The sequence below is a fragment of the Ailuropoda melanoleuca genome, chromosome 6, assembly GCF_002007445.2.
Source record: "Ailuropoda melanoleuca isolate Jingjing chromosome 6, ASM200744v2, whole genome shotgun sequence".
NCBI lineage: Eukaryota > Metazoa > Chordata > Mammalia > Carnivora > Ursidae > Ailuropoda > Ailuropoda melanoleuca.
The window spans coordinates 121,140,099-121,158,806 of record NC_048223.1 but is presented as its reverse complement, the minus strand read 5'-3'; the positions used below and the strand labels follow the sequence as shown (position 1 = coordinate 121,158,806).

General features: G+C 44.6%; 2 protein-coding genes across 3 annotated transcripts; both read right to left on the bottom strand.

Annotated features, from left to right (window-relative positions):
• Positions 1–231: 231 nt before the first annotated feature.
• BUB3 (BUB3 mitotic checkpoint protein) lies at positions 232–11,577 on the bottom strand. 2 transcript variants are annotated; one of them, XM_011234796.3, is made up of 8 exons: positions 11,417–11,577; positions 10,758–10,952; positions 10,167–10,236; positions 8,229–8,380; positions 5,482–5,640; positions 3,467–3,644; positions 2,798–3,014; positions 232–1,820 (listed from the first exon to the last, which is right to left on the bottom strand). In XM_011234796.3, the coding sequence occupies exons 2-8, from the start codon at positions 10,950–10,952 to the stop codon at positions 1,805–1,807; spliced, it is 987 nt and encodes a 328-aa protein (XP_011233098.1). In that variant the 5' UTR covers positions 11,417–11,577; the 3' UTR covers positions 232–1,804. The 2 variants fall into 2 exon arrangements, with proteins under 2 accessions (XP_011233098.1, XP_002927295.1); XM_002927249.4 differs by having other exon boundaries at positions 232–579.
• A 4,162-nt stretch (positions 11,578–15,739) lies between these two features.
• Positions 15,740–17,429, bottom strand: HMX2 (H6 family homeobox 2). Its single transcript, XM_002927248.3, has 2 exons — positions 17,162–17,429; positions 15,740–16,293 (listed from the first exon to the last, which is right to left on the bottom strand). Exons 1-2 carry the CDS (start codon positions 17,427–17,429, stop codon positions 15,740–15,742), a joined length of 822 nt encoding a protein of 273 aa, XP_002927294.3.
• Positions 17,430–18,708: the final 1,279 nt, after the last annotated feature.

The window sequence follows — 18,708 nt, the reverse complement described above, 5'->3', positions numbered from 1 at the left end:
CCCTGCTGATCCAGCAAGAGGGCACGAGGGAAATGGCAGAACTCCAACAGATCACTTTAGCCCGGACTGAATCCCCAACGTACATGAGAATAGACATAATTAAACGAGGCAGTGTGGACTTAAAGGTAAAATGTCATCCCCACCAGGCCCTTGATGAAACGAGTTTTGCTTTACAGAAGCCTTTTTATGAAGTAAATTACATTAATTACCAACATTTAAAAACATCCAACATTTAAGGGTTCTGAATCTCTGATTTATTAGACAGCATGGAAATAACAGGTTTAGATTATTTTACAAAAAGAGCTCAAACTGCTCATGAACAGCAACTGGGCTCTCTGGGGGTAAAAACAATTCTTCAGACTACCACACAAGGACACAAAGACTCCTTATCCTACACGAAGTCAGCAGGAAAGGGCACACAGACAAGTTTTTTGTAAGACAGAAAACAGAGAAATCCACATACTAAATAAGGTGTCCACAATGACTATAACGCATCCCTTAGGGGGTAAGTATGTATTTGTAGGAAGCAAAACAAAGCTTGCCATAGAGAAACCACTTTCACGAGATGATTAGGTGGACCTGCAATGAAGAAAATACATTTCAAAAGATGGGTTCAGACTTACTCTAAGTTTTCACTGAAACACTTACAAAATAAAAGCAAGACCTTTCTCTGTATCAAAAGGATTATTTAAAAAACACGTCGTGGGTAAATTTCAGTAAAAGTCCAAGGCCCATTCAAAGACATACAATTTGCAAATAATATAAATAAAACACCAAAGTTTGACCACAGAAATACTATTTGGAACTAGCTAGAATAGGCCAAGCTAAGTTCGTGTTCTGCTTCAGGGCATTACATTAAAGTGAATCTCATTCTCACTATAATTTTTTTCTTTTTAACCTTAATCACCAGTGGCTGGGCAACTGAAATGGACATGAGAACTATATAAATGTCAGAGAAATATGTAAACCTCGTTAATGTTTCCAAAAATTCATTTAGAGATAGAAACAGGTCCAAATAGATGCCTGTCTAAATGTACTGCAATTACGTTACAATTATTTTTCCAAATACACAGATATGCTCTGTCTTTTCTCAGCTCATTACTGACTCAAACAATTTGCCCTTCTGGGATCAATTGTTTGCTAATAAATAATTGTTTACAGTCACAAAATGAAGTTAGGAGGTTTTCTTATTAGTTTTCCTTCTGCACCCTAATAAGATTGAAAACTAGCTGATTCCCAGGAGTCTAACCTTAACCTTGCTTTGTTGAACAGCCCAGGAAACGATGAACCATCTGCTTCGGAAAATAATGGACGGCCAAGAGGAAATACTGTTTAATTGTAGATTAACCTCCTCATGGGGCAGTCTGAAGCAGCTTTCGAATTAGCAACTACAACCAGCAAGAGAAACAAATGGCTCCAGAGCCTTTTCCTCCACCATTTAAGGTCCAGAAAGAACGCAAAAGGATTTTTATTACCTATATTTATTTACAAACATGTATTTCCACAGTGGAAACAAAAAGTATCAAGGTCAAAACTGATTCTCGACAGTGCAATCACTGCCCTCCAATTTTGTTTGCCCAGAATACCTTTAATGCAACAACCATCAACCGTCTCATGCACTTAAGAGTGTTCATTTAAAAAAAAAAAAAATCAATAAAAACCTCTTTTCCATTATTTTCAGGTTCTTATAATATTAAAATTAATATATTTCCCTGGTTTCTTTGTTAATAGTAATAAATCCACCATTGGGGAGTACGAATTGTTTTATTATCATCAACATGGCACTTAAGTAAATGAAATCTTGTCAAGTACATGGTGACCTACAAGTTCAAAAGAAAAAAGAACAGCATGAGATCAAAATGGCCGGCCAGGACAAGAAACACAAAAGTGAGAGATTAAATGCAAACACAGCCCTTTATCCAACAGGCTTCACATGCTAAGTCTTTGCTAAAGTCAAACCTGTAAAAGTATGCATGATATTGAATATTTAATACTCTGCCCTCTTTCAGGGACTCAACCAATTTAGCAAGGGTGCTAAACCATTCTAACTCAGACAAGCAGAAGAATCCTGAAAACATTCAGTTATTCCATATTTATTGAGGCCTGGGTAGAGAGGGACAGAGAACAGGGACAAAGACCCGTTGGGGTAGGTATTTTATGGTTTAACAAGAGCCTAAGTATCGGTTTTCCCTTAGGCCTGGTGCAGGTAATTAAGTAAAGAGCTTTGCCCTGCTAGTACCAAAAAAATGTAAATCGTTCCTCTCTGTCAACAGTTACAACCAAGAGCCAAAGACAGCTATGAAAATTTCAAAACTACGGAAATTTGCTATTCCAGGCAAGGCCATATTACTCTGGGTTTCCAGTAAGACCTGAAGGTCATTCACTCTGTGTAAATATTAAAGAAACAACCTCTGTAGAGAGGAAAGATTTTTGGCAGTTCAAATTCTTAAATATCTTAAATAGAATTTGAGAAAATAAATTATTCTTGAATTCCTCAACTTAATTTTGAAGCAATGAGCTAGTAATAACTCCAGAGATTCAAATAATAGTGCCTATTCAAGAAGAATGAGAGTTTGACATTCTTCTCTACCAAACAACTAGGCACAATTTTATCCATCAGACGTCTATCAACCTACGGATATTGAAAGCTTGGGAGAACAAGATAAAATCAACTCCAACCCTACAGTCAGCTGTAATATCGAGCAGGCATCAACAATGCTATTCATGAATTTAGAAAAATTAATAAATCCTGGGTTGAATGCAAGAAAAGGCTCAAATACAGGTGAAGCATACTCACTTGGGTTTTGTTTCTGCATCTGTCACTTGGCGAATGAAGATACCATCTTCAGGATGTTCCGTGTCATCCATCTCATACATATACGACGATGCTATTGCAAGCGTGGTCCCGTCATTACTGAAGGCCAGGGATGCAATGCTGGTGGGGTACCGATGGAACTGGCACAGTCGCTTTTTGTTAAATGGATCCCAAATGTTTACAAATCCATCAGAGCCACCTGCAAGTCATTTCAAAAGAGGTAAAATAGTTCGTAAAGGCAGGTACAGAAAAAACCATTATCCTTAATGGTTAATTTTTAGGGTTACAGAAGTTACATTTTCCCCACAGGCGATTGTATAAAATTTTTACTCCCTAAATATCAGAAAAAGCAAGCACAATTTTTTTAAAACTCTGCCTAAGTGTAATTGTCTAGTGTTCAATTAAAGTAAAACTGTCGGGGCACCTGGGTGGCTCAGGTGTTGGGCGTCGGACTCTTGATTTTGGCTCAGGTCATGATCTCGGGGTTGTGAGATCCAGCCCCATGGTGGGCTCCACGCTCAGTGCACAGTCCGCTGAGGATTCTCTCTCCCCCCCCATCCCCTTCTCTCTCTACAATTAATTTAACCGAAATAAAATGAAGCAAAATTGTTATCTCAATGATGTGATGTAGGTGCACATGCCATACCATACCTGTAGCAAATGTATTGTGGATGTTGTGAAAGGAAATGGCATTGACTGGGTAAATCTGCTCAATATTGTTCTCCTTTAGTCTGTGACACTTGAAGGCATACTTCTTCTTCTGTACCTCAGGGCTTGGGTCCAAGTACTCAACTGCCACTCGCCCTTCAATGGAGCTTAATACATAACCCTGCCAAGAGAGAACCAGAGAAGGACAAAAATGGTGACTCCAGCTTCCAAAAACAAGGCACTAATTCTGAAATCAACCCACACTAAAGAGGATTATTTCAGAGATGAAAGATAATTACAGCCAGGTTTTAACCAGGTACAGGTTTTAAACTATACAAACATAGCTACGACCGGTCCAAGAGTTTAAGAACATTTATACCTGTTCTATTAAAAAAAGAAAACTAAGGTTATTGCATCTAGTAATTCTGACAAATCTAGACAAGAATTTTAAAGTGCTTCAGTATCATTTATTTGTTGTCCTGTCCAGAGGGGTTCAAATTTGTTCCATCACTTGGATATAATTCTTCTGTGCTCTGCCTCTTCACCTCCAATAACTCTTAAGAACTGTGTGTCCTTCAAGGGGTTTATCAATAATCCGAATCAACGGGAACACCAGCCTTCTACCTCAGTCATTCTGCCTCTTGCACTTAACTACAGCAAGTTGAGTTCACATACAAACGGCACAGATTTTCAACGATGTTCAAAGTGGATTACCGTTTCAAACCTCTTCTCACTTTTCCCTGAAATGACAACATGTCAAAGAAACCCAGGGATAAGATAAATATGAACCCTATATTTTATTTATTTTTTTAATTCTAAAGATAGGAAAAAGAATTATTCCTGAAAAACTACTTAGGGATAAAAAAAAATGAAATCTTAAACTTCCACCATCAACTAGAAACATATTCTAACAAAGTTTTAGACATAAAGGCATAAAAATAATATTTATAAATGCAAGGATATCTTATAATCACATAGTCAAATCTTTAAAAGTCACATAACTGCAATGCCTTATCTTCAGTGGATATTTACAATTTCCTGAGAAAGAGAACTGTGATCACCATTTGAGGTACCAGCCTTTTGAGATAAGGGGCCAAGAGAACAACTGACATAATTGCATCCAGCTCCTCAACCACTAAAGGTCAGCAGAAGATTTCAAAGACATCTGCCTTTTTTAATGACTTTTCCTCTCGTAAAATTCTTACAGCAGCTGACCCCACCACCAACTCTCCTTCAAACTTTAAGGATTTGAGAGGAAAAGAGGCTCACTAACAGGGCAGTCTTGGGGCGCCTGGGTGGCACAGCGGTTAAGCGTCTGCCTTCGGCTCAGGGCGTGATCCCGGCGTTGTGGGATCGAGCCCCACATCAGGCTCCTCCGTTATGAGCCTGCTTCTTCCTCTCCCACTCCCCCTGCTTGTGTTCCCTCTCTCGCTGGCTGTCTCTATCTCTGTCGAATAAATAAATAAAATCTTTAAAAAAAAAAAATACAGGGCAGTCTTGGTTAGCAGTGATGATGGGGAGGGGAACCCACCCCATGTTTCAAGAGATAATCATTACATAAGGATTATCGCCTTCTCTAAAAAGAGAATCCCAAGTTCTCCTGGTCAAACCAGCTAAGAAACTCTGTCGGTATCAGGGTTACAGAGAACAGCAAATTCCATAATCCTAAATGTCCAAATTTAAATTTGAATTCACTGGTTTGGTAAACTGAAATATGTGCAAAACTCTGATTACCATATACCCGTCAAGGATCCTAGACCAAGGAAATCAGAAGACCTCTATTCAAACCACTGGTAGATTACTTGACCTCTCTGAACATCAAGAATCAAGATTTTCTCTGAAACTGGCTTAACACACTACTCTATAACACAAGGCCGTTGAAAATGTAACTACAGCAAATTCTAAATCACTACTCAAAAAAATCTTTTAAAAAGCAAAGCTTTAAAAGACAGTGACCAATGAGATCCTCTTCTTTCCAAATTCACAAACGGCGGCGGGAGCGAGGAATAGGTCAGTACCTGCTTATTTGGAAATGCCCGGATGCAGCGAGTCTGGTACTTGAGGCTGGACTCCCGGCGCTGCTGCACATAGCCCATGTTCCGTAAGTCCCACACCAGCACTCTGCGGCCTGCGGTGCCCACAATCAGCCGGTCTCCAGACACTGAGAGGGTATACACCTTTCAAGAAAGACCAAAAATTACTAAAATCCACCTATTTGCCTAAACAGTCCATTTTGTCCACCAAAAGTCCACTAATTGGGAAACCATAAAAAAGTTAGCTGATCAGGTTCTCAAACACAGGTATTAAATTTTAAATACTACAGTTACATAAACCAAGTAATGTGAACAAAATAATCAACCCAAAATATTCTTAATACTTAGCCATGCATTATATAATGTACATTCTAATTAATTCTGCAAAAACACTTTTGAAAATTCTCGTTTACTAAAGCAAATTCAATTAAGCAATTTCTCCAGCCTTGTTTCATTTACTAACAACATAAAAGTGTAAGAACTACTCAAAAAGGAGATAATAAAGGCATAAAAACAATTCAAGATACCTCTCAATAGGCTTCTAGCTTTTCATAAAATAATCATCTTCGAAGTTATTTTTCTATGACCACCCTTTAAAAAAAGATTTCATGTTGTAACTCTAAAAATCTAACTGCCACACAGTGAATAAATAGGCCTTTCCAAGAAGAATGAAGGAGCCATCATTAATTAGCTGCTTAGCTGCTTTTGGTGGCATATGTACTCAAAATTAAAAGACAAGGACAGGGGTCTGGCATGTGACAAAGCACATTCTTGTGCCCTGACGTCCTACTAAACACTCAAGAGAAAGTTCATCTTTAGCGAAAATTTAAAAAGCATTTTCTCCCTTAAAGGCATTTATTTTCCCCACATAATGCCCTTTTTACAATATTTTTAAAATTTCCATAAAAAATTCCTTTATAATAAATCACAGAATTTCCTGCAAGGAAGTATTTCAACTGGTTTGTTTTCAAATTCAAATAGCAAATTCATGAAAATGGTGCCAAAATGTATTTTCCTGATCATGTTAAATAATAGACTTCAGGCATAAAACTGTACTCTGGTTATTACTTTCAACTAAGAAGCAACTCTAATTTAATCTGATTTAATATTTTAAAACCTGAAGAATCACTATTAAAAAAAATCACTATTAAAAAATGAAGATAGCCCATGGCCTGGTAAGACATCTCTTTAACATTCAGTAACTAAACCACAGGGTTAGTAATCACTAATGTGTTAACTACGTACCACCACCCCAAAATACCAAGTTAGGTTTAACAATACAACAACCCACGAGTCTCAGATTTCTGACCTTAAAATTCAACAACTAATTTGACTAAGGGAAAAATTAGGAACTAAAAAGATTCAAAACAGCAGATTTAACATAAGTGTATTTAAGTAAGAGAAATGCAAGATCTACACCAGTTTATTCAGAAAACACGTTTGCAGAAAAACAGAAATTAACCTAAGACATGTGAAACGCCAAACTTAAATAACACAGAATCCAGAAAGAGATCAATGTATAACAGTACAATCAGACTGGGAATTTTATCTTAAATCTTTACTATACAGGTGACATACAAGCTTCTAATAGGGCTTTCTATCCCCACTGATCGTAAATCATGTGAAACCACTGTCCTGCTACTGACTAGGTATATACATTTATCAAAGAAAGTATTAAAAAAAGTGACATAATGAACCTTGCTGAACCAATAAGCAGCTTGATTCAGTGTGGCTGTCCATTATACAATATTCTGTCAGCAATTTATCACAGCTCTTAACATGTTACATACAACCATAAATCAAAACTAGAAACAATGCAATTATTTTACTCTGAACAAAGGTCTTGCCAGGAGTAGATTCGACTGTGATGTGACAGAAATAATGGCTCTTTGGATGCACGACAGTATATAATGATGGCTAACAGGAACTGAATAGTATATTTACGCTAAGGAAATAGACTCAAGTGAAGGATACCTTTAAACCGCTAAAATAATCAATCTTTAAAATTAACTACCACCTGATAAAGTCTGATGAGGATACAGCAAGAATGCTCAATTACACTTTCATTGTACAGTTCAAAAGGTTAGAATAATACACAAAGTTTCGGTTTTAAAAAGCTTTCTTCAGGAGAGCCTTCAAATGACACCTGTCAACGTTAAAAATAAATAAATAAATGGCAAAACCCAGGGAACATAGGACACCTTTCTCACTAACTTCAAGTGATAACCCATTCCACCCTCTTAACAGTCCACTCAAATGATACCTCAGGTCATAAGTGAAAATGAGTGATGCTCTGTCCCACTTCCTGGTTTGGGCATGTCAAACCCAATTTAAGGCAATCCAACAGTCTTTGCTAAATGACTTCTCTGAAAAGGCACTGAGTTGTTTCTCAGTCCTGGGATTTAAAGCATTAACAATACAGAGCAGTGGGTTTATTTAAGCTACTACTATCCAGTACAAAAATGACAAAAAAAAAAAAAAAGTTGACCCAAAATCCAATCCCTTTGCTTCAAAAAAATCAACTTTTTTTTAAAGTAACTTCTACACCCAATGTGGGGCTCAAACTCATAATCCCAAATCAAGAGTCGTGTTCTCTATTGACTGAGCCAGCCAGGCACCCCCATCAACTCTTAATTAACTTTCAAATTCAACACCATATTCATCAAACGTTCATCAAATCAAATCACCCCAAAGATTATAATTCCTATTATGAATTAATGTAAAGAGCCTACCTTTTCAGGCTGAGAGAAGGTCCCTGCATTACAAGGCGTTCTGGGATCCCACAATTTAACTGTCTGATCCCAACTCCCTGTCACCATCACATTCACTTCTGGACAGTATTCAACACATCTGATAGGGGCATCATGGGTACCAACGAGATTTTCTACAGGGGGAAAAAGAAAAAAAAAAAAATCACCCAGCTTTATTACCTCCACTAAACAGATTCCTCAAGTGAACAATAGAAGGAAACATTCATTAAACTGTAATGAATCTGCTTCCACCAACTCAATGAAAATGTCTGCATACAGAAAAATTTCTCCATGACTACAAAGAGTCATCCATTCCTCTCTGTTCACCTTACAATGCATAGTTTGATTCACTAACATGGTACATACCAAAGGCTGACTTGAGTTTCACATTACATTAAATTGGCGGCATATCTGGGGTTTTTTCCTCACTTGATTCATGATTCCTTAAAATCAGAAACCTTGTTGAACTCTATAGTTCTGACTTTATCTACTGCAGGTTCTGATATATGGTAGGTACTCAAATACCTGCTGAATGAAAGAAGGGTAGAGAACTCTGGTCTCCTGGATCTGGATAAAACTTATTGCATTAAAGCCAATGTTTATAAGAAACTTATTTACATAGTAACAGGGTATCTGAAAGCTGGGGGATAAAGAAAGCAGAGAGTCTTTTGATTAGTCCACTTGGTTTTCATGGTGGGTCAAATTTCCAATAGACAATTTTCTTTCCTTTCAATTTCAACTCTTCACACCATCTCATCCATTATTCAACAAACATCTACTAAATGTCTAGTATGTGCCAAAATCTATGCCACATGCTAAGGATACGACAAAGAACAATATGTGGTCCCGATCCTCAAACAGGAAAACTACCTATTTTAAAAATGTATCATTTAAACAAGAAAAAAAAAAAGGACCTCAAGAAGTTCAGCAATGACCTCCTGAGAATAAACAGCTAATTCCCTTAACTCTGGTCTCCGTATCAAAAACCTTTGTATTTCAATGGTTTTTTCCCTAAGTTTTCCAACAAATAGGCCCCAAACCTGCAAGCTAACTTACTATATAGAATAAGCTAACAAAACCAAATAGTTCTGCAGTTCCAAGTTACATGACAAAGTGACTTTCATGAAATAGCCTCTTCTAAGGTTTTTTTGACAAAATACTGTGCTCATCTTCTTTCCATCCTCCCATTGTCCAGCTCATCCTCTGCCACTCACATCTGTGCCTTGCTACCTGTTTCAAGTACATCTATACCTAATGTATGCATATACAAAAAAAAATTTTTTTAATGCTCCAAGAGCTCTGTGCATTTGAGTTCCATCCCATTTCTGCTCTGCTCCAAAGTTCACCAAAAAAAATTGGTTAAGTCATTTCCTATCCTCCTCTAAGAAATTTACTAAAAAAAAAATGTGTCATCTTATTATTCATTCAATAAATGTAACTGAACCATATTCTATGCTAAATCATCACACAAGCAGAATACGGTAGCTGGACACAACTGGCTATTATATCAGATTTTTAAAAACCTATCATCCTTCAGTCTGAACTAAATAAGCTTCTGAAAAGAGAACACTCAAACATCAGCACTGTCCTGGAAAATCTTAATGAGCAGTAGACTACTATGGGATCCAGTTCACTTCTGAGGACAGGTAAAAGTCAAATACTCAAGGATAACTTCATATAAACACTTAAGAGCGGTGATCTTAATGGAACTGCATTTACTGAGAAAGTACACACGTAACATTTTGTAATCAGTAATTTAATGGTTATCATTTAAACAAAAAAGTCCAAAATTTAAGCCACTTTTACTTGTGAACAACTTGGGAACTAAGCAATTCAGAAACCACTCTTCCTAAATAAACATTTACACTTTAGTACCCTAGCTAAGAAAACAATAAACTGGTAAAAATGTGGCCACATTACCTTGATCAGTGTTCAAATCATGCATTTTCAATTGATGGTCTAATCCCCCACTCCAAGCATGTGTTGGATCCTACAAAATAAAAGTTTCAAGTCATTCAAGAGTTCAAAATTGCTCTTTCTAAAGCCAACTGTTCACTTTATGCTGAGGATGATGTACGCTGGGCGCGCGTGCACACACACACAAAATATAGCAAGTAAGTGGTCACCAAAATTACATCAGCAAATTAAGGAAAAGACTGTTCACCACATTGGCTGAGAGCACATAGGCATTCCTATTTCCTAGTAAACAAAAAACCATCCTTTTGATAAGGCAACCAAATTTTACCGTCTTGTTGTGAATTTGCAATACAAATGTCATATATCCACAAAGTTTGCGCGTTTACTCTTTTTGAAAGAGGAGACCATTTACGACATCTGCATAACACCAACCCCCCAAAAAACTGTATTTGGCTCAAAACAAGCGTGCAGTTAAATCTTAAGAGCTATCCAAATAACTACCGACATAAGCTTTCTCTACCCGATACTGTTAGAAGGACACTATCAACACAGGTATCCTAAAAGAGGTCAAGTGCAAGAACTGAGGACACCTACGTAGAAAGCGCAGTCCAGGACGGCGCCGGTGTGCTGGTACTTGAGCCGCATGGAGTTGGCCGGCACATCGTAGAGGCGCACCGACGTGTCCCAGGAGGAGACCAGCAGGAACTGGGAGGTGTTGGGGCTGAACTTCACCGAGGAGATGCCGTCCTCGGGTGGCTGGTTCAGTTTGAACTCGTTAGAACCGGTCATCTACGGAACAAGGGACCAGTCCCCAAGAGTCCGGGATGGGGTGTTGGGCTGACTACAAGCCGAGCATTCAGAGGGGCTTCACCGTGAGAGGGTGCCTTACGGGAGGGGGGACTTTCTTGTGGGGGAGGGACCTACAGAACGTCGGCGATTCAGCAGTCTGCGCCTGCGCACAGCCTTCGCGCCCACCGCAGTCTGGACTCACCCCCCCCCATCCCCCGCCGCCCCTTCTAGGCGCCCCAACCTGCCTGGCTTGCGCCGGGGCACCCCTAACTCCAGCCCCCAGCACAGCCCGCTGCGGTCTCCCGCACCCCAGCCCCTCCGCCGGGCCTACCGCCTCGGACGCTCCTAAAATAAAGGAAAGAAAGAGAAACGAAACGGGTTCCCCGCGGATGGCTCTACCGGCTCCGGACCTAGGAAGTGCGCAAAGAGTCCGCCCCAGCGCCCCGTCGCCTCGCCCCTGCTACCTTGGGTTCCCCTCAGAAGCAACTTGGCCGCCGCCGACCGCCGCCACCACCTCCTCGCTTCCCTCCGAGCACTCGCGGGCTGGGCGAAAGAGGCGGAGAGGAAGCTCCAGCGTATGACTGCCATTGGCTAATTTCAAACGCCAACGTCTCGCTCGAGGCAGCCAATTGGTCCGCTCGGAGGCCCAGCGACGGTGAACCCAGCCATCTTGTTCCGGCTCAAAGGCAAACCGCGGATTTTCCGATCACGTGGTCTCCCTTTACTACACAGCTGCGGCTCCGGTCCTCTTGAGGGACGAGTGGAAACTTCAATTCCCGAAGTGCATCGCGCCAAGGCTGAGCCCACACTTTCTCCCGCCTCTGTGCAGCACGCTGGGAAATGTAGTTTCCCTGGGGCCGACGCCCAGCCGGTCTTGAATAGTAGGCTGGAACCAGATGCTCTTTCCAATTGGACCGGTGGCGCACTCCCCAACTCAGTCTCTCAGATTCAAGAACCCCATTTCGGTCAATACTTCTATAGAGCTAAATTATTCTCCCTTTCACTGGGAGAATACATACGCCCCTGAAGTTAACCAATAATTGGAGTGGAAATATTTGTTCTAATCAATTGCATTACTTTGCCCAGATTTATTCTCATTTTCCTGGCGTTTCCATCCCTGATCCATAGTCTCACATTTTCCATTGTCTTAAGATCTACTGATATCATAAAAACTCATTCTTATTTATACTATGCTGTAGCCCTCCATTCCATCTTTCTGCAAACATTTATTGAGTACCCACTGAATACCAGGCCTGGTGAGAGCCTCTGGGAAGATGCATTAATCAGACAGTCCTTGCTCTCAGGGGGAACTCCCTGTACAGAGGGGTGGACAGACTGGAAAACAATTACTCTGCAGTGCGTTAAAGCTCAAAAGCTTCTGTATGCTTAAGCAGGGTCCTAAAATGACAGCTACAAGTTCTCCCCATTCACCTCCCCACCTAAAAACTCCCTAGAGTTGCAGGCTCAGTTTGCTTCCATTATCTGTTTCTAGACTCCTCCAGAAATAGGAGAATCGAGAAGTTGCTTCTAGAACTTACTTGATCTCCATGACAGAAAAGTAATTCTTAATTTATAACTAGAATGCTGTGATTCAGTTACTCTTGAATATCAAAAACTCATGGACAATTTTCAATTTAATCCATACTGTAACCTCTTTTTCACTGCTTTTTGTGAAAAAAAAAGTCTTATTATATGATTTTGTATGAAGTGGCAGGAAATTGTTGGAGTTAAAGTGTTTACCTTTTAAGGTATATTAATAGAGGAAAAGTGTTGTTGGTCTTTACCCATTCACAGACCCTACTCAGGTGCACTTCTTTTTAGGATTCTTGAAGCAATAAACACACACACAGTAACCACCCTTCTGCCCACTGTGTTGATACTACTGCTAAAAGAACAGGTTCTTGCCCTCCCTCATTGCCAATCCTCATACTTGGTTCTCTATATTTTCTCTTTCAACAAGTTAATGGTGAGGTAAAGAATTTTAAAATGCAGTGCCTTGCCTCCATTCTAACTTTGGCTAAATAATTTTATCTCCAAATAATTCTATTTGGTTCCCTCTCCCAGTTGTTTATTTAATTCTATTAGAGTTTCAAGATTCTGAGCATGAATTATCTGCTAATAAAATCTAAGTGTATTTCATTATACAGTGTGTGTATGATTCAGGTCCCTCTGGACATGCAGTTGCAGCTGGACTCTATTCGAGTTTTAAGAAACGTCAATCTTTTAAATCCAGTTTACAGCCTGAAAAGGAGGCTGATGATTTTGCTGATTATTCAAATGAATTGATAGTCTTGAGATAGGAGATCTGGCCACAATGGAATCTTGAACATTTTAAATCCAAATGCAAAGTCGTGTGTGTGTGTGTGTGTGTGTGTGTGTGTGTTGACACTCAGTTACCTGTAGGAGCGGGGAATTCCTAGAAACTAATTACACTGTTGGATTACCTTTGCTAATTTCTGAATTAGTAAAAGGATTGAAATATCCACTATATGATAAACCAGAAAAAGGTCAACCCTGAAATCTTAAAGGCAAAATCACTCTGCCATTAAGAGCCTAGAGTGGCTAGAGAAAACCACTTCCTATAAGAGAAGTAACCGTAAGGAGGATATAGTGACCCAATACTGTTAAAACCATCACCTCTTGACAAAAGCATAATCTATTGAAATGCAGACAATAATGAGATGGATGGAATATTCCTGTACGAGTAGGTCCTTGAGCAAATTGGTTGTTTCAACATGGAATATTCAAATAACAACTTTAAAGGACAAGAAGAATTTAAAGTGGGTCATCTGGAAAGAAAAAATTCTTTGGAATAAAATATATGTACCAAATAAATCGAAGAAAATGGATCCAGTGTCACTTTTGTTTTCTCTCTCTGTCTATACAATATTTAGCATAGTTCTCAGCAAGTTTTAGGGCTCAGTAAATATTTACTGAATTGAACTCAGATGGAATGAAGTAAGTGGACTAGAACTAACTGAGCATCTGCAGATATGTTCTTGGATAACATCCCTCTGACGTCATCTTGAAAGAGATTGTAATTTTCATGAAATCTTATATGAGAAGAATGGAAAAGAGACCAAGCACTTCAGACAATACCGCGGGTCACATAGACGGTTTACAGATAGCTTCTACATTTCATAAAATGCTGATAATTTCGATGCCTCTCGGCTGAGACAAGTCCATCACGCAAATGTTTTCCTTCTAGAGGATGAGGTCCGACCTCCTCACTGCACACTCCCAGCACCCTTGGCGGCTAAGGGGACCTGGGGACCGGAGGCGGGAGGACTGGGGAGTTCTCCCCACGTGACACGGAACCATCGTCCTCTTCTAAGTTCCAGCCATCTTTTCCGATGTTTTACACGGAACCGGCGACTGCGAGCAAACGTTGCAAAACTCTGCGATTTGCATGACACTCCCACTGTTATTCTCCGGGTGCCGCGCCCTCCCGGCCCGCGCGCGGCGGCAGGTGTTATCGCGCAGAAGCCGCTGGGCATGCAGGCCCCGCGCCGCGGTTCGGTTCAGCGCGACTGGCCACGTGCTTGCCCTTGACCCTGCCATTCAGCCCCACACAACGCAAACTATAAACAACAACAACAACAAAAACAATTTTTTTTTAAAAAGTGCGCGGAAGCGCCTTGTCCGCCAGCGCTTTCTTTGCCTAGTGTCCAGCTTCAGATCCCTCCTCAGCCGAAGTGCCGCCTCTCCGCGCCCAGATCCCGCGCGGCGCGGACGCACAAGTGTGCCACCCGCTCGGGAACTGTGCGCGGCTGCAAGCCTGTCGCGCCAGGCTGGGGGACGAGCAAAGTGGGCTCTGCACCTGGTTCGGGCAGCGCCACCCCGCCTGACCTTCGCTCTTGGAAGGAGGTGCGTGGCATAGGCTGGGCCACGTCGCACGGCGCCCTGCTGCGGCTAAGCCCGAGGCGCTCCCAGTGCTGGGAAGATGCTCGTTCAGAGAAGGCAGCGCTTCAGCACTGAGGCTCCCCGCCTTTGTCCCTCTCGGCGCGGGCTCCGGAGCGGGATTCCGGCCCAGGTGCGCCTCAGCCTGCGCCAGGTCTATGGGCACTAGGGAGTGGAAGAGGGTGCCGCTTTAGCCCACGTGCCGCCTCGGCGGCGCCAAGGTCCCCACCTTTGACCCCTGACTCCAGCCCCACCCTTCACGTGTGGCGAGCAAGACCCTTACCGCCGCACGCCTCCACCGAGAATCGAGAAAAGCCGCGCGTTAGCACGCTGGGCAATCAATCTCACCAAAGTTAGCAACGATGCTTAAAATGTTTTATTTTTTCCTCTTTAAAAATATTTACAGATCTGAAATCACCTCCTTCCCGTCCTCGGGACGAGGAAAACGAAAAGAGGCGCTGAGATCATTGTCCGAAGCCCTCCCTGGCTTGGCCGGCTGTGTGTGCATGGACATACATACAGGTGTATATATGGGGAGAGGAGGGTACCTGGTTTTGTTGGTGTTTTCTGGGGTTTTTTTTCCCCACCAATCAAAGTAGATGTGGCCGAAACTCCCTTTCCCACCACCACCGAGAACATCCCCTCCAAAATGGTTTTCAAAGCGTATTGGTTTGTTTGGGGTAGAAAGCAGGCGATCTGGCTAGAGAACTGCCGATAAGTACCCGAAACAATCAAAACCAAAAATAGGGCAGAGGCCATAAATAAGAGATAATGAATACACATGGTGTATTTCTTAATATTGCTGGCAGCACACCGCCCCCGCTCCGGAGCCCCGGGAGGGGGCAGCTGGAGGCGGCCCGGAGAGCGCGGCGCGGGCCGGCGGCCGCTCAGTAGTCGAGCTTGTTGTAGAGGTTGTAGAGAGGTAAGGCCGAGAGGTTGCTGCCGGGGTAGTAGAGCGGCGCGGGGAAGGCGAGCGAGCGCGGCACCGGCACGCGCAGCAGCGAGCTGTCCCGGAACACCAGCGGCATTCCCACCAGAGTCTGCGCCGAGGCGTGCGCCATGTTGGCCGCCTCCAGCTCGGCCGAGAGCTGCCGCTTCCACTTGTTGCGGCGGTTCTGGAACCAAGTCTTGACCTGGGTCTCGGTGAGCTGCAGGCTGGAGGCGAGGCAGGCGCGCTCCGAGCTGCTCAGGTAGCGCTTCATGTCGAAGGTGGACTCGAGCTGGTACACCTGGCTGCGCGAGAAGACCGTGCGCGTCTTCTTCTTGGCGGCGCCCGCCTGCCGCTCGGCGCCGCCGTCCCGCGGCCGCTCGGGCCCCGGCGACGGCGAGCCCGCGGGCAGGAGCCTCTCTTTCTCCTCCTTAAAGTCCGGGTGCGAAGGAGAGAGGAAAGGCGTGCGCTCCGAGCTCGCCGGCCCCGCGCCTCCGCTGCCCTTGGGGGTACCTGCGGAGGGAGAACAGACAGGAAGGCATAGAGTTGGGGAGCCTCCGAAACCCCCAGTCCTGGCCGAGACCAGAGGGGGAAATGGCTGGAGGCTGCAGCCTTGGCCCCAACCCCTTCCTCTTCTCCCTCTCGCTGGAACCCAAATCCCAGCACCCTAGCCTTGAAAAAGCAACGGAACCCAGCTACTTAGAGAGTATGGGGTCTCTGTGCCCCCAGCTTCGGTGAAAGGACATGTGGCAATGGGGAGCAAGTCTGGACGGGGGGACATTAGCATCATTTTAAAAGGTGATTTTGCCTTGTAATAACTGAGCTGGAAGAGTTCCCCGAGCTTTATAGTGTGGCATCATTTCACAGGCCGTTTGTTCGGAAATCACGCTAAGGACTAACGCGGGGCTCCCCTTCGTCAGTGTTGTAAAGAGGAACCATCTCTGAAAGGCACCATTGTCAATCATCTTGGAGTGGTAATCAGGCCGAGGGGGGCGGGGAGAGGGAGAGAGAGGAGGAAAAAGAAGCTGGAAGAGATTGCGATAGAGACAGATGGACCGCTGGGACCCGACATCTAGACCTCTTGTTCGGAAAGTATCCGGCCGATGTACAAAAGGGTATTGAGGACAGAGCCGTTGAGTGCGGCCCGCCCTGTACCAGCCCGCTGTGGTATATTCTCCTTACAACCCAACCTTCTCCAAGACCGTTCCCGTCACCTCCCGAGCCCCCTCCGGGAGGAGGAGACAACAACGCGCGCGTGTCCCCTCCCCTCCTCCCTGGACCCCGGGCGGCCGGGGCTCTGGCCAGAGGGGGCCTGGACCCCGGCACAGCTTCCCTCCCCTAGAGCTTGCTCGAGGCCGACCCGGCGGCGTGCGATCCTTACCCAGGCAAGGAAAGGGGATGGGGGGATGATGCTTGGGGCCCGGCTCCTTGGGGCCGTGAGGGTCTGGGCAGAAGCAGGCAGGTGCCTTCCAGCCGTCGTCCGGCTCCTCCTCCTCCGAGGACACGGACAGGCTGCGCTTCCTGGCCGGCCAGCCGGCGGGCTCCCGTGGCACCTCCGAGGGGCCCCCGCCCAGGATGGACTGAATGGTGAAGCTGGAGACGCCGCCGGCCGCCGGACACCCCTTGCCTGCATCTTCCTTGCTGCCCATCCTGGGTTCATAAGAAATCGGAGGAAACCAAGAACTCCCTTTAGAGACGATCTGGGTGGAAGGTGGTGCAGGCAGGCAGGCGGGGGGAGGGGCGGGGAGGGGAGCCGGGGGGAGGAGGCGGCGAAGGTGGTGAGGCGTCCCCTTTGCGCGGGGACAGGCGGGCACGGGATGGCTGCGCGGGGATCCCTGTCTGCCCGGCTCTGGGTGCGCCCGCCCAGCCCCGCCGCGAATGCCCCTTCCTTGCCCGCCAGCTCGCGGGGTCTCCGCCGGCGCGGAGGTGGAGCGGCCTCATTTGCATAGAGGTTTCCGGGACGCGGCCAATCGCAGCGCCGCCGAGTGGCCCCGGAAATTTTCAAAAAAGCCCAGGCCCGGCCCGCAGCCACTGTGCTTCCCGGAGCGCGCTGAGAACCCGGCGGGCATCTGCCGTGTCCAACCAGGGACAGCCGGGCCGAAAGCAGCATAGATTCCAGCCCACGTTCCTAGCCTCTGTAGCGACTCCCACCTCTCGGACTCCGGTCCCCTCGAGGGGCAGGAGCAGCGCGGGGCTCCGAGCTGCCGTAGCCCCGACGCCTCCCTCAGGCGATGTGCCTCGCACCGTCGAAGGAGCTCGAACAGGCTGCTCCAGGACCGTCTCCTAGCTTCGTACCCCTTCTCCCCGGGGTTCGCGTGCAGAACTAGCACCCTGCAGACCGCTGCGTCCGGCAGGGGAGGGAGGGGGTTTAGGAGCATGCTCCTCCGAACTGATGCCCTTCCTTGGAGCTTAACTGTGAGGCCCGGGAGCAGACAACTTCTGCCCATCCCTGCCTACAGATCTCACCCCTGTCACAGGCCCAGCGGGCCTGCATGATCCTTAAGGGTGGGGAGGAGAGACCTAGATCTTGTTGCAAGAGTCCTGGTTCAAGTCCCAGCACCACCACTTAGAGATTGCGTGAACTAGGAGAAGTCCAGCTCCAGTTAGAGGCGCACCGTCCTCACAGGTGAAATGAACTTCTCATTAACATCTTCCCCTTTCTCCTGCTTTAAGGATGGCATTAGATAGGAATGGAAAAGGCACCGAAAGCCCAGAAGCACTAGGAGCTCATAGTAGGTACTCTGTAAACTTTTGCAGAATAGCCCATCACCCACCCTCTGTTTCACAAGTGATTTTAGGTTTTTGGCAAATACTGCAGGCCATGGAATTACTGCAGAAATAGAAGCGGTTTGATGCTGGGAAGAAGAGAAGGACGTGAGAACAGGTTATGGTTTTAGAATTAGGCAAAATCGATTCAAATCTCACCTG